The sequence below is a fragment of the Curcuma longa genome, chromosome 21 (assembly GCF_044706935.1).
Source record: "Curcuma longa cultivar G26 ecotype Majalengka, Jawa Barat chromosome 21, ITB_CL_G26_1.1, whole genome shotgun sequence".
In the NCBI taxonomy this organism is placed as follows: domain Eukaryota; kingdom Viridiplantae; phylum Streptophyta; class Magnoliopsida; order Zingiberales; family Zingiberaceae; genus Curcuma; species Curcuma longa.
The window spans coordinates 13861560-13877604 of record NC_133881.1 but is presented as its reverse complement, the minus strand read 5'-3'; the positions used below and the strand labels follow the sequence as shown (position 1 = coordinate 13877604).

Genomic DNA, 16045 nt, shown 5'->3' with positions numbered 1-16045 from the left:
TCCACCTAAATTTGCTCTGTCATAACTAACTCAACAATGCCCTAGAAGCAAGTGACTATAACTTAATTGGCTAGTTTTTATAGTATTTTAATAGTAATAATTATACTTTTCCCATAATAAAGAAAAACAAATCAATTTTATTAAAATGAAATAAATTAATAATTTCATAATAAATTCATCTCCACTTATCTAAATTTGAGTCAAATTTTATTATTATTTTAAAAATCATCTTTAATTTATATAAATTTGAAATAAATTTATTTCTAATTCAAAATTTTTAAAAATTTTAAACAGGTTTGTTAATAAAAATTATATAATTTTAAATTTTATTTGTAATTAGTATTTATTTTTGTTAAAAAAATGTTATTTATAATTTTATTTTAAATTTATTTTAACTTTCGTCTTAAATTTCTTATCGTATATTATATTTTATTAAAGTGAAATGGATTAATATTTTTTAGTAAATTCATCTTTGATTTATTTAAATTTGAAATAGAATTTAATTTCGTCTTAAATTTTCATTAAATTTTAAACAGATATTTTGATAGAAATTATATGGTCTCAAATTTTATTTATAATTCATATTTTTTTATTTGTAAAAATTTATATATAATTTTATTTTAAATTTATTTTGAATTTCATCTCAATTTTTTTTAAATATTATATTTTATTAAAGTGAAATGGATTAGCAATTTTGTAACAAATCTATCTCTAATTTATCTAAATCTAAAACAGATTTTAATTCTGTCTTAAATTTTTATTAAATTTTAAATGGATGTTTTGACAGAAATCATATAGTCGCAAGTTTTATTTATAATTCATATTTATTTTTATTTATACAAATTTATATATAATTTTATATTAAATTTGTTTTAAATTTTTTTATTTTTTTTTCAAATATTATATTTTATTAAAGTGAAACAGATTAATAATTTTGTAACAAATTCATCTCTAATTTATCTAAATTTTTGATTTTAATTTAATATTAAATTTTTATTAAATTTTAAATAGATATTTTGACAGAAATCATATGACCTCAAATTCTATTTATAATTTATATTTATTTTTGTTTATAAAAATTTATATATAATTTCGTATCAAATTTATTTTAAATTCTATCTCAATGTTATTTTCAAATGTTATATTTTATTAAAATGAAACGGATTAATAATTTTATAGTAAATCCATCTCTAATTTATCTAAATTAAATCTGAAACAGATTTTAATTTCATCTTAAATTTTTATTAAATTTTAAACGGATATTTTAATAGAAATAATATGATTTAAAATTTCGTTTACAATTCGTATTTATTTTTATTTATAAAACTTTATATATAATTTCGTATAAAATTTATTTTAAATTCTATCTCAATTTTTTTTTTCAAATGTTATATTTTATTAAAGTGAAATGGATTAATAATTTTGTAGTAAATTTATCTCTAATTTATATAAACCTGAAATAGATTTTAATTCCGACTCTATTTTCTTGCCGTGATTGAATGAAATGGTTTAAGTCGCAGCCGACAAATCTGGAAAGAAAAACATTTGTGTACGATGTTCTAAAGAAAACAAAACAAATCAAGAAACATAAATAAACAAAATAGCTAATTAATTTGCTGCAATATATAGTTGGATGGGGTTTGAGTACATATATATTTCATCAAGACTTGTGCATGCCTTCTACGTACAGGTAGTGGGCAAGCATGCAGCTGTAGCATCTGGAAGCTCCTGAAGCACAAAATTAATCTAATTTAATTATCGCAACCGAGCTCCCGAGATCCTGAACTGGAGAGGCCTTCTGCAAAACTTCTTGGAACTCGGCTCATATGGTCGGTATGACCAGTCTTTGCTGAGTCTGCGCTTTGCCGCTTCCAGATTAGATCGAAGCGACCCTTCCGGCTGATGATCATTGCGAGGTTCAGGATGATGCGACCCAGCTTCTTGATCATTGCGAGGCTCATCAGGTACTCGATGCTCTGTGAATGATGTCTGTGGTTTCGATGGCTTTCGTTTGATCGTCGACTACTCTTCTAAGGCGGATCTTGATGCCATTTGCTGAGGCTGACACTATTTTCCAGGTTTCTTGCCTCTTCGTCTCTGCTGTTTCTTCGACGACGGCAAAAGGAACAGAGGCTCGCGATGGTTCCCCTTCTGCGGAGGGAGGAGTCGTCCGTGCAGGCGATAAAGCTCCAACGCTCTCGACGGGGTTGCCACGGCCAGACTTCTCCTCCTCCTCCTCCTCCTCCATCGCTTTGACGGCGTCGCGATGGCCCTCGTCGTCGTCGGATTTCTCTACGCGGGGAAGCGAGGCGAAGAGCATCTGTACAATCTTATCCTTCCTGATCCTGAACTCCTCAGGGTGATCGGAGGCGGCGACGCGGATTCCTTGTCGGATGACGCGGAAGACGTCCGATTCGCCGGCCGTCCGGAAGACCTCCCTCCAGTGGTCCAGCGTTTTGGACGAGGAGATCGCCATGGAGAACTCGGTTGGCGGCGTCGACGAATGAAGGAAGACGACGGGAGACTGATCCTTCACTCCTCCTCTCCTCGATATATATATATGTAGCCGCTTTCATCGGAACTGACCGCAAAAAAAAAAAAAAAAAAAAAAAAAACTCGTTGGCGGGCGCACGTGCGGGTCGAGCCCATTAGTACTTTTGGGCCCGTTATTGAGTTTTTTGGCCCAACGCCGGAAAGCCGATGAAGCAGTAAAGCCAATGCGAGAGCCCGGCCCGCAAATCTCATGCCTGATGAATAAGCGCAAGATGATTGAGAGGTTGACACTGGTCTTGGCCATTTTTTGTTTTAATTTCATTAAAAAAATAAATAAAATCATGAATATGATAATAAATGTTTCGATATTGGAAACTAGTTAAACAAGAGAGGACACAATTTCCTTAGTTATCTCCAGTCAATCGCAATCGATCGATCTCAAGATACAAAAATCTAGTTAAACAAGGAATGAAAAAAGAAAAAAAAAACTTGAACAAAGGAGAAGAAGATGTTTGAAGTTTTTGCTATTTTTGGCAAAAATACATACATCGTCTTGGGAGCACGCCGCCGCTCCTCCTGTTCAGTCGAACGTCGGAGCTCAATTATTTCTGATGAAGAAGAACAGTAGAACACAAGATGCTACGTCGATTTGCTAGGTACTCGACCAGCAAGAGCACAAGAAATTATTCAAATGGAGATGCTGTTGGGGACACCCATTCCGGTGACTCCTGGCTCGGAGTAGGGCTTCAGGAGCTGGTACGGCACGATCCCGGCGCCGCACCGGTTCATCAGAGTCGAGTCGGCGTTCCTCCCGTCGATGATCCCCTCGATCTCCCTCAGTCGCCCGTGGAAGCGCTCGAAGGCCGCGTGGATCACTGGATCCTTCTCCCACGCCGCCTCTGCTTCCTTCCCCAAGTACTCCTCGTCCGGCGCGTGCGACGACAGCACGTCCAGGATCGCCATCACCAGCGTCGCCTGGATCTTCGAAGGGAAGCACCGCAGCAGCTCCGCCTCCGGCTTCGCCCGGAACTTCGCCAGGTCGTCGTCGCTCGCGTCCTCCACCGGCATGTTGGTCCGCGCGACGGAGGGGCGGTTGGGGAAGTAGCCGCCGAACTGGTACTGCCCGAAATTGACGGCGGCGTGGTGGCCGGAGGCGACCCAGATGATGGTGGTTAGGACCCGGACGAGGTCGTCCTGAGAGTTGAGCGACGGCCACCATGGCTCGTGCTGCTTGTCGGCGTGGCCCTTGGTGCGCACCTCCGTCCACCACGATTGGAGCTCGGAGTCAGCGGCGATGTCGGCCGGCGAGGAGTAGTAGTGGCCGACGTAGTCGGCCACCCACTGCTCGACGGCAGACCAGATCAAGAGGCCGTCCTGGGCGTAGGGGTAGTCCTCGATGATGATCCGGAGACCATGTTCTGCTTCTGGATCCTCCACCGCCATTCCCCTGTGCAAGTCGAATCAAAATCTCATCTTTTGATCAGAATGAATGAAAAAGGTGAAACTTTGAAGGGAAATTTGAACCTTCGGATGAGGTCGGCAGGCAAAGCCTCCATGTCGAAGCGCCACTGCTGGCCGTAGGCGGCGGAGCAGAGCTCGAGGGAGTACTTTCCCGGCGCGAAGGTCTGCTCGATGATGCCATTGGCGTTGACGAGGTAGACGCGAGCGAGGGCGTTAATCTCCATGGTGTAGCGGAAGTAGGGGTGCATCAGGCGGTAGATCGGATGCATTTGGCTCAGCTGCCGGTTGCCGGCGATGATGTAGGGCTCCATGCAACAGTGAGTCCGGAGCCTTGCGTAAAGATGTGAGCTTTAGAATCTTAAACCAAAAATCTCGCCGGAATATGAATGCGGTACCAGTGGGAGACGAGCTGGTGGTAGCCGGCGTCGTGGGCCACGACGTGCACCTTGGCGAGCCTCCAGAGCCAGGAGCCGGTGGCGTCCCAGCTGGGCGTGAACACGCGCCGCCACTGCGGCTTCGTCGGCGACGCCGGTCGCGTGAGCTCGATGGCGATCAGCCGAAGGGTGCCCTTCGGCGTGAGGAAGAACAGCGTCCGGGAGCCGTAGAGCGTGGAGTCCTCCAGCTCCCGAACCTTGTGCACGTACGGGAGCAGCAGGTCGTGGTAGTCCAACATGAACAGCTTCTTCTGCTCCAACGCCTGAATGATCGATCAAACAACAACAACAACAAAAAAGAAGGACAAAAAATCAAAATTTGCTGATTTCGACGACGAGATGAACGATTGTGATTGACCTCTTTGAAGGTCATGATTCCTTTGATTTCTCTCTCGATGAGCTCCGCCGTGATCAGCGATTCCGGCGAGCCGTAAATGCTTGGGTCAAGCTTGCTTACGAATGGAAATTCCTGCAAAATTTTTCCTTTTTGTGTGTCATTTTCTTGCAATTATTGAGAGAAATAAATATGAATCGCGAATAATGGTTTGATTACCGTGACTAGTTGAATGCTGAGAGGATTGAGACCGGCCAAAGTCTGCCGAGAGAATTCTTCATCTCTAAACCATGAGAATTTGTCTCCTGTTCAATCATTTATGTAATTTTAATCGAAATTTATACTGTAAACTTTGTGGTTCGTGTTGAAAATTATCCAAGGAATTTACTCACTGTCGATCATCTCTGGGACTTCGAACTGGAGGAGGTTCTGGGCGCCGGCGGCGAGCGCCTTCACGAGGCGTGGCACGATGGTGCGGAAGGCGTGCATGGAGTCGTGCGGCGGCAGCGTCACGCCCTCGTCGAACAGCTTGTCGATGGCGGTGAAGTAGGGGAAGCCCATCCGAGCGTCCACCAACGCCGTCTCCAGCGACGGCAGCAACGCGTGCATCACCGACCGCACCGTCTTCGCCGAGAACGTCACCTGCTTCACCTCCGAGAAGCTCTCGTCCCTCGGCACGTACACGTTCCCGCTCCTCTGCTCCGATTTAGGATCTGAGAAACAGTGAAGAGAACCATCTCAGTTGCGCATAAAGTGTTCGATGAGATGCCACAGTGGATTCCAGGTTTGCATTTCACGGAGTGTTCGATGAAATGCCTGAGTGGGTTGTCGGGCGGCCAGTGCGGCACCGGCGGGGGTAGGGGTGCTCGACGGAGCCGCCGAGGACGGGCCGCGCTAGGCCGGGATCGCTGTCGGGGTTCCCGAGATCATTATACACGTCGTAGTCATAAATCCTCTCGAACTTCTTCCTCTGGCCGGTGCCGTCGCCGCGCAGTATCTCCAGCTCCCGCTGCCGCAGGCGCTGGAGTCCGCTCGGCGTCTCCGACGGCAAGTAAGACTGCAAAAAACCACATAACCACTCGATTAATCAACACAAATTATCAAAAAAAAAACTTAAATTTTTTTTTTTATATTCGTGTTTATTACCTTGTTGCTGGTGAAGAAGACTCTGTCTTGCGGATCATCAAACTTGGAATGCAACCAAGACCTGCAACTGAAAACAAGCGGAGCGGAATCGTCGCCGTCGATCGTGAGCACGATATCTTTGAGAAACATCTCCTCGTGGTGCTCGTTTCGGACGGCCACTGCTCCGATCTCTCCGAAATTTTGAGGTACGCTGAACGTTGCTTCGTACGTAATGCTCTCGACTCCCTTCTTGGTCTTGCGGGCGAAGGCCGCCACCGTCTTCTTCTCAGATCCTGTCTCTGTTAATACAATCAAGCATCTTCGTCGTCATTCATCGTCTAAATGGATCGATCATTTAATGCTGGTTTAACGGATTTGTAGTTGAATCGATTACGGGGGTCAAGGGTGGCGCCGACGAGCTCAAGGTGGAGGCTGCGGCCGAACAAATCGCCGATGTCATCGAGCCCCCGCGTGACGTCCACGTGCGCGAACACTCCCCCGACCGTCACGAGGACGGTGACCACGGCCTTCACTGTAGCCGGCCTCTTCGTCGCCGTCACTAACGTTGGCGGCTCCATCCCCGCAGCCGACGACTCGTCGGCCGCGGCAGCACAACGCACCTTATTGCTACTGCCGTTCTGGCGGAGGCGGTGGCACCGCCGCCGTGGCTGTTGGCCGAAGGGTACGACAGCAGAGGCACCGGCGGCGGAGAGGACGTGGTGGCGAGGGAAGAAGGCGAGGGAGGGTTGCAGGACCGCTGGCTTCGACATTATTGTTGGATCCATCGATTGCAGATTTTGCAGTTGACGCGAACAGAAGGAAACGAGATCGAGGAGGTTCATATAGACGTCTAACATCCCGAGCAAGTTAATTTATATATATTTATTTATATTAAAATTTCAATTTTAATTTTTTATATTTATTTTTAAAAATTTTTTACCACTCTATTATACTCTCAGACTCAATTAAAGATCAAATCCTTGTATAAAACAACAAAAGAAATATATCTACATTTAAATTTGAACTTCATTTATTTAGATATTTATTAAATTTTTATTTGAGTTGGTTTAAAATTTTTGAGTTTAATAATATAAATGGGCTCATGGATGGGGATGGAGCACAATTACTTGTACGGCACGTGAAGAATAATAAAAATTATTAGACGGATCGGGTCACGTGGAGTCAAACAGCTCACGTTTATAGTCGACCCGATTAGATTATTTGGATTGCGTTTGGCGTGGCTTTAAATATGTCTCGTATCGAAATGAATTATTACTCAATCAATTGCCTCCGTCCAGTGGTTCCACGTGATCTATGATAATTTATGAAAATTTAAATAGAAAAATTATAATTTACACAAAAAAAAAATAATAATCCCAGTAGTCACATCTCTCGGGGGTGGTCGGTCCGGTCCCACAGAAGTTTCCCACCGACCACCAGGGTAAATCGGGAAGCGCATACGGCGGCCAATCCAGATGCCCAACATCCTTTGATTGCGTTTCCCATTTGGAGAAAAATTCCTGCAAATACGCCGTAGCTAGGGATCGAACCACAGGTCCCTGAGTTACAATTCTGAATGTCCTACCGTTGCACCATTGCCCCGAGTACACAATCAAGTATGAACGGGTGAAAGATCTAAGTCGAATGAGTTGAAAATTTAGATTGAATATTTTCGGATCAAGTGCAGCCCAGGGGCTATTTTCAGAATACTGCCTTGTCTTTACTTAGTGTCACTTCGCTTAAGCCTATTCAAATTTTATAATTTCAAATTTATTTAATAAGATAGTTAAATTAAAATTTAAAATTATTATTCAAATTTAATTTAATTTTTTATTAACTTGAGCTTATTTAAATTTGATTATCGAATTCTAAATTTAAACTTATTTGATTATTTAGATTTTTTATATTTTAAACTTATTTAGTTGGTTATTAAATTTGATAATACTTATATATTTTAATTTTTTTATTTAATATATTAATAAACATTTTATTTTCATAAATATTATTCATAATTCAACTTTTTAAATATATTGATAAAATTATACATATATTTTTACCCATAAATAATTCATAATAAAATTAAAATCTTACTTAAAATTAGATATTTTTTTTACAAATAATAATAATTTTAAAAGTGGTGCATGACTTGCTATTCAAATATTTTTATAATAAAATCTAATTATTGGATGTAACGACAAACTGTTATTTTAATATTTTATTTTTAAATATCATTCTTATCTTTTTGGGTGATTATTTTAAGTGTGATCATGTGCTATTACGACCCGATTCCATTTAATAATTTTTAAGTGGCGGGTGCAACTACTACTCTCCCATTATAAAATGCATCAAATATAAAATTATTTATCGTTTAAGGTGAAAGCAATAAAATAAAATATTCTTGAATTTAGATATTAAAATTTAATCACAAGATCTCAAATGCTAATATTAGTAGACTCGTAATTAAAAATATTCTAATTAACTAAATTCTTTTAGCTAAAATATTTGACTGTTATACAGGGATCAAAATCCGAATTATTTGACACAAATCCGAATGAACATAAAAATAATTTTAAAAGTGCAACAATATAAATTTGACACAAATCCGAATTATTTAGTGTCATAAAATACTTTTGGCCAAAAAGATATAATAATTCTACGTGACTCCAAATTTTAAAAAATAAATATTGACAAACTCAAAAAATCCTATTAAAAATTTTAAAATCTTTAAGGTTATTGAAAACTTTTGGTAAAAAGTATTTGATGACGCATTAAAATCTTTAAGGTTATTGAAAATACTTTTGGATAAAAATATTTAATTGCAATAAGTCAACTTATCATCTACTTTTCTGCAAAAACGACTCCACACGATTGACTCTACGACCATTTATACGGAAGTAAATCGAGAAACTGCAGTTGAAATTTATCATCTACTTGTATGTTAATGTTTGTGCCCCAATTAACCCAGGTGACACCTATAAATTATTTTACCATTTTAATTGCAACAATAGCCCATTCAATGCAATAATAAAAACTTTCTATCTGTAGAAGTTATTCTATAAAAACCCCAACCCCCACACCCACACCCACACCCACACCCACAACCACAACAACCAATAAAGAAGCAAAATACTAATCACCTTTCTAAACTCCTCTAAGTCATTAGAGCTGTCAATTTGGATTAGACACATCGAATTGATTTGCCCCATCAAATAATTTAGATAGGTTGGATTGAAATTTTATGAACCTATTTTAAAATGGATCGACCCATATAGGCCGGCGTGGATTAGCCTGTGGATTGAAAAACTTATTATTTTCTTCAAACTTTAAAATTAAAGTAGAAAATTTTAAAATTTTCAACTTAATCCGTTAAATAATAATTTAAATTTTTACTTAATCCGTTAAATAATAATTTAAAATTAAAAATTTCAATATATATATATTTTTTTTTTTTGAGAGGTCCATTGGTTGGTTTGCCTAACCCGCAACCTGCCTTCGATTGGGTTGGATTAGAGATTTTTCAACCTGTCAAGTTGGTAAGTCGGTCTGTCCTGGCTTACTATATGATGAATTTTTGATGAGTTAATTCACCCCGCCATCGGTTGTCCCATTTGACAGCTCTATAAGCTACTTATATTTATCACTACTCATCTGACTTTTTTTTTTACTGAATTTTTTAATCTTGTTTCATTAATGGTTCATCTTCATGTTTATCTTATTCATCTTCATCCTCATCCTCTATTAGTGCTTTTAACACTTCAATTAGTTTGCATGATGATCCGCTCCGAGATCAAGAAGAAGGGAATTATCTTCGTGGAAACTAGCGACGGGACGAGCATCTTCAAGGCTGGACACTAGAGTAGCAATTTGTTTGCAAAATTAGCAGAGAGTGAGAATGGGGTCGAGATGAACCTTTGGCACAACCACTCCAATGTTCAAGATAGCTCTAGCAATCTAAGTTAGGAGAACTAACAGATAAAAATTATTTGGCATGGTAAATTACTGACCTTCCTTTGGAGCTCACAAACAAAACACACATCCAATCTCACTTGCTTCACGATGTCCAAATCCTACAACACAAACAGCCAAGTTAGAATTGAAATAATACATTAAGAGAAAAAGACAAGATATTTTGATAATGAAATATCACCACTTTTGGAAAAAGAAGAAGAGATTGATCAAATTCGAACAATGGTTGCATCTGTAGCTTCCTGCACAATTCAATCCTCCAAGAAACAGTGATCAGACAACAGAATCCAGAAATAATTGCCCCTGTCGTTTCATGCACATAGCGTCCAGCAACAAGATAAGGCAACGACGTCAGGGAAGATGAATGAAACAGACAGCAGAGTAACTGCACCAAGCACGTGGAGCCCTAGATCTTGTGCAACTGCGTCTGCCTGGTATTCCTTTCAGTAAGTTTGAGTTTCCGGTCGACTCAGGCTCGCCGTTAGCAGCAAGAGACTTCTTGCTCACGATACGGTGAATCTCAGTGAGCACAGTCGCGAAGGCGCTCTCAACATTGCTAGCTTCAAGCGCAGATGTCTCCATGAAGAAGAGATTCTCGTTCTGGCAAATTCCGTTGAGTAGTCGGCGGGCACTGCACGAAGACTTCCGATATCTGACTTGTTACCAATGAGCATTATCACAATGTTTCTGTCAGCATTCCTGCGTAGTTCATCCATCTGGCCGCATGATCAAACGACTGACGTTTAGTGATGTCGTAGATAAGCATTGCTCCCACTGCACCTCTGTAGTATGCACTTGTCACTGCTCGATACCTGTTGAAAATCGACATAGCATCATGACCAAAGAAAAACAGAAAATAGATGGAAGCCAAGTAAGGCAGCACCACCCTGTCATTGATTATCTGGTTGGGTAGCATATGTTACGATACAACTTTGAAATTTAAGCAGAAAGACTCATCTTTATTTGATTTTGGGATAAAATAGTAAACTAGATACTTGGAAATTTAGTTATTAGTTCTGAGAAAGAAGAGCAACTTATAAAGACCAAGTCAAGTAGATGTAGATCTTGATGCAATCAATTGTTAGTTTGGATTGGCAAAGATTAAACAAGAAAGCAATATGTATCACAGTATTAACTTAAAACACTACAGGATGGAATTGGTTCAGATGGCAAAGAAATTAGCTCTATCTGGAATTTTACCCTAATATATCATCTCAAGATGGATATTGGACAAATCATTTGAGCAACTTTTATAGCAAAAGCAAATGCAAACTCATAATTTTCTGCATCAAAATCCCTTTTCAGAATTCAAATGTAGTCATAAACTTAGGCATTCAGGAGAGTATTTAAAGGAAAGCCTTATGTGGGGAAAAAAAGTTCTTGGAGACTCAAATTTGTCAAGCATCACTCTTTCAAATTAACAAGATTGACAAGCATGAGATTATTAGGAATTTGATGGAAGTTCTACTACTCATTCTAGATAGCTCTCTGTGTTCAAGCAGTGAAATTAAAAATCCCTGCAGGCAAGAAGACAAAATGAAGGGCTAATTAAGATGGATTGGATTGATTTGGCCCACAATACTAATACATAAGCCTTGTATTTTTAGGTTATAATATATCTATAGGAACGCTTGAGTTAGACAATCAATGCAATTCACAAAAATGCATGATGAGTTTTATGCATGAGAACACAAGAAAACAAAGTAGTCCATGGAGCTCAACTGCAAACAGTAGCTAATTGGTATTACTACCTGAATCCAATGCCTAATTTTGCAAGTAGGAATTATCCAAATACAAATAAATCCATACACGACATCCTACTCCATAATTCAATAAAACAAAGAATAGATAATCAAAAGCACTTCCTTTCTTTGCAATTGATTTGATAAGGGAGTTTGATTTGGTGCACATTATCTTGCAATTAACAAGAAATTCACTTTTCTTCTTGTGTGAGTTTTTCCTTTGTGATTTTTGTGAGGCTGTGTTGGTATTGATACAGAACTGAAACCTGATGAAACTAGCGATTCAGTTAGATACTTCCACTTCCTACTACTGCTCAAATTCACATTCCCAATCACCACAGTCCATATTTGCCATCTCCTACCTTGCCCTCCACCACCCCCTTGCCATCGTCCACCAAAAGAAGGGTTGCATTGACTGTGGTGCCTCCATCACTCAACATCACCGCCACCCGGAACCACTCAAACACTAGAAGCTATGTGACCAAACACTATAAGCCTTACTGCAAAAGAAAATTTTCAGCAAAGCACCACATGAACATCAGGTTTGTATGAAGAAATATCCATTAGAATGTGTACAGCAAGTGAAGTTCAAGACAATCAATATGATGTAGTTCACTAATGTTTACTTAGAGATTGCAGCTGTGTCCAAACACGAGAAGCCTTAATGCAAAAGAAAATTTTCAGCAAAGCACCACATGCAACAGGTTTGCACGAAGAGATATCCATAGGAATAATACAGTGAATAACAAGTGAGGTTAAAGATGATCAATATGATGTAGTTCACTACAGCTTTCTATGAATAAATATTCATAAGAATAATACAGTGTACAGCAAGTGAAATTAAAGGCGATCAATATGATGTCGTTCACTAGTGTTTATTTTAGAGATTGCATCATGTGACCAAACGCTAAAAAACTTAATGCAAAAGAATATCTTCAACAAAGCACCACATGAAGAACAGGTCTGCATAAGAAATATCCAGATGAATATTAAGCATCATGGAAATGTACAAAAACTCAGGATTTGGTTGTAGCTACAACACTTTAATCAATAACTATGACTGTTCACATTCATTGGTAGTGCAGTTAGAAACTTAGTATGCTATGTAAAAGCAAGCATTCAATGTTTCTAACTGGTATGGCAGTCATTGATGCAGGTGCTGATATCCTACCAAGATTGATACTTTGTTTCCTAGTCTATCATCCTGATCACAGTGATAAAGAGGCAGTTGATATCAGATCTGTGTTTTGGTCTTGACCATGAGGTGTTCTCAGGTCACATTAGCTGTGAGATAATCCTCGTTTAAAGTGAGAACGGCAAAGTTAAAGTAGTTAAGTCAAGCTAACTGCATGAAAGATGACAAACTATACTGAAGCACTGAAGCATCAAGCATTCCTGCTTCCTCGAGATTCTAGAACATTATAACAGATATGTTCATACAGCATCTAAACAAGATTAAATCTGTTGTTCATTGAATCTTCCACATGAACGATAGAACTCGACATATTATAATCGGAAAGAAGTGAAACGCACAATGGAAAATATTTTTTTTCTTCTGGTGAATTTTTAGTTGATCTTGATCAGGCAAATTAGCCCCACATGAGATAACAGGGAAAAGTGGGGGTGCGAAAGGGGAAACGTGGACGAAAAAAAGGACCTTTCTTGGCCGGCGGTGTCCCAGATCTGTGCCTTGATGGTCTTTTGGTCGATGGTGAGGGTGCGGGTCTGGAACTCGACGCCGATGGTGAACTTCGAATCGATGCTGAACTCGTTGCGAGCGAACCGCGCGAGCAGCTGCGACTTCCCCACCGCCGAGTCACCGATCAGCACCACCTTGAAGACGTAGTCAATCTTCTGGTTGAACACCGATCAGCACTCGCCGTAGTTATTCCGGCCGCCCGACGACATCCTCCCTCCGCCTCTCCCTCGACCGATCGCGACAAAATCGATCAATCAATCCAGGAGGAAGAGACCACCACGACGATCAGGACGACGACGATCGCCGCCGCCACCCACCAGAAGTCGACAAAGTCAGGCGCCAAATAAACCAGAAAACGGAACGGGTCAGATCGGGCCCGTCTTCTGTAACAAGAGATATAAAAAGTCCGTTATCTAAAAATAAACATGATTAATTGTTTTATAATAAAATTTTCTTAAATTCAACACTTGGAATGACGATATATGGAAACTTTTGCACTTAAGCCCAAAATTCTTTCTTATTTTCTAAAGACAACCTTTATATTCGAATGCTACTGAGTTCCAATACATTTTACCATACAAGTCTGCTTCGTTTCCTATGGATGAATGAATTTCTCGATAGTACTCGAAATCTGTATTGAATAACATGTTTAAGTAACTATTTCAGATGATAATTTCGCATTCAAACTCATGAACACTTAATTCAAATAGGCAACTTTCACCAATTCAATCACTGGATTATTACCACCACCACAAATAGAAGATACCATGTAAGCAATGATAGTAACTTCCATAACTAACTGAACCATACTTGAGAACATACTTGTCCACTAAGCCAGCACAGGTTAAAGCTTACACACCAGATGCAACATGCAAACCTTTTCCAAAGATAAAGAGTGTTTTTGAGGCTGCAAGGATGCACTACTGCACCATTCCTCCACAGCCATTCACAGCGAGAAAGGACACCGACATCTTGAGAGAAAAGGCACTGTATGTGGATCTCATCGGAACCAAAACGATCGACCTTCAAGCCATGTCCTTAGATCTTATCGAGCTTTTCCATCTTGATGACAGGATTCGCTTTAGCTATTGCATTTTGAGCTTCCGTTCGGTAGTCGAACGAGCAGTCATGCTTGTCTGAGTAGCGGTGAGCAGCACAGAAAAGGTTTCCGCACCGGCAACTGAATCCAGTCAGGCCGACACGTTTCTTGCAGGAAGCACACCTCTTTGGACCTTCCTTGGTTTTTGTTTCTCCAACTTCGCTTGATCCCATAACATCAGATGATTGGATCGTAAGCGGTTTTACTTCAGCAGAAGCTAAAGCTACAAGTGCATCGGCATTGTCTGAAACGATGGGTTCCTTTCCGCTACCACTGCCATTGACGAGGCTGTCAATGGAGGATTGTGCCAGCTTCTCCCGCTCCTGCTTCAGAATCATCTCCTTGTGGCACTTGGAGCACATATTCATCGTTGCAGCGGTCCCGAAGAAACCACATTTGTTGATGCAAAGAATCGGATGATTGGGGGCTTCGCATCCAGACTCATTGTGCTCCATTGCTAACTCTCCTGTATCACGACGACATGAACTCAGAACAGAACTGACTATATTGAACACAGCACTATAACATGGAACAATCTGTATGCATGTTTAAAACAAAAAACAGCATAGACAAAATTCAGAAGTGAAGTGATTCAACATGAGTAGAACATGTAGATGGATGACCCAGATTGACCAATTTATCAAGTTAAACAAGTTTTTAGTAGCTTAATAACTTTTTTATTCTACAAGTTCAACTAATCTTCTATCATATCAAATTATTTTGAAAAAAAAAATAAATTTCGTATTGTTCTAAATAGAATTATGACATAATTAACACAACACCATTACTCTGCTAACTAAGAACAAAGATCTTGCATCCATTGAACTACCTTTTCCATCACACAAACTAGACAGAAATTTGATACAACTTTTTGCGCAATCTACCAGAGTACAAGTGCAAAAAGGCAATTTGATAAATAACCTCGTAACATATTCTAAGATTCATATGAACAACTGAACCAAAACGATAGAGTCCTAAAATCTGATAAACTCTAAGATTCATATGAACAATTGAACCAAAACGATAGATAGTCCTAAAATCTTATAAAGTTTATCCGATAAAAAAAAGTTGAAACTGTCTGCAATTCTCGTGTTTGCAATAAAATACACGAATCAACGACAAAAGATAGCAGATACCATAAAACATTACAAAAATCAAATTTTTAGCATTCAAACCAAAAAAAAATAGAGAAAAAACTAAGGATCAAAACCCTAGACCGACCATGCGAACAAAGAAACAACTTTTCGTATTCAAATCAAACATGAAACAAAAAGTCACCTCTCCTTTAGGGAAACCAAGCAAACCCTAAAACAACAGGGAAAGCAAAAGCAATCGAGCAAACAACAAATCCCAATCCTATGTACTGGTGGAGAACCTAAAAGGAGATAGCAACAACAAGAAGCAAGAACCGAAGCCCTAACCTTAAGCTGCCGGAAACCGCAGGGGAATCTTGCGATCGATGGCAACCAAAAGGAGAGTATTGAGGGACGGAACCAGACCACGGCGATAGAGATGGGGAGGTATTTATTCTTGAGCGGACGCAGACTTCGCCTTCCACTTATCAAAAATGTGCCGCGTAGTTTCGTCTATGCGGGACGTCCAACCTTCCGTCCGATCGCGCCACTGGGACTCGCTGTCGAACGATGATTCGCGAGACAGAGATTGGGCGGTGGAGAGGTGTCTCCGCATTGG

At 39.8% G+C, this 16045-nt stretch overlaps 2 protein-coding genes and 1 pseudogene across 2 annotated transcripts; all 3 read right to left on the bottom strand.

Moving 5' to 3' along the window:
• Positions 1-3010: 3010 nt before the first annotated feature.
• Positions 3011-6617, bottom strand: LOC141814963 (linoleate 13S-lipoxygenase 2-1, chloroplastic-like). Its single transcript, XM_074702927.1, has 9 exons — positions 6242-6617; positions 5869-6146; positions 5539-5779; positions 5115-5435; positions 4942-5027; positions 4747-4857; positions 4350-4651; positions 4018-4284; positions 3011-3940 (listed from the first exon to the last, which is right to left on the bottom strand). Exons 1-9 carry the CDS (start codon positions 6615-6617, stop codon positions 3181-3183), a joined length of 2742 nt encoding a protein of 913 aa, XP_074559028.1. The 3' UTR covers positions 3011-3180.
• A 3046-nt stretch (positions 6618-9663) lies between these two features.
• Positions 9664-13619, bottom strand: LOC141814966 (ras-related protein RABA4c-like; annotated as a pseudogene).
• Positions 13620-14024: 405 nt separating this feature from the next.
• Positions 14025-15858, bottom strand: LOC141814967 (zinc finger A20 and AN1 domain-containing stress-associated protein 8-like). Its single transcript, XM_074702929.1, has 2 exons — positions 15775-15858; positions 14025-14819 (listed from the first exon to the last, which is right to left on the bottom strand). The coding sequence occupies exon 2, from the start codon at positions 14806-14808 to the stop codon at positions 14293-14295; it is 516 nt and encodes a 171-aa protein (XP_074559030.1). The 5' UTR covers positions 14809-14819; positions 15775-15858; the 3' UTR covers positions 14025-14292.
• Between the last annotated feature and the right edge of the window lie 187 nt (positions 15859-16045).

Coding starts and splice junctions, on each gene's coding strand:
- LOC141814963 (XM_074702927.1), bottom strand. CDS start 6,617: ATGTCGAAGCCAGCGGTCCTGCAACCCTCCCTCGCCTTCTTCCCTCGC. Junction 6,147..6,241: donor CGGCGCCACCCTTGACCCCC/GTAATCGATTCA, acceptor TTGTATTAACAG/AGACAGGATCTGAGAAGAAG. Junction 4,285..4,349: donor CACCAGCTCGTCTCCCACTG/GTACCGCATTCA, acceptor TCTTTACGCAAG/GCTCCGGACTCACTGTTGCA.
- LOC141814967 (XM_074702929.1), bottom strand. CDS start 14,808: ATGGAGCACAATGAGTCTGGATGCGAAGCCCCCAATCATCCGATTCTT.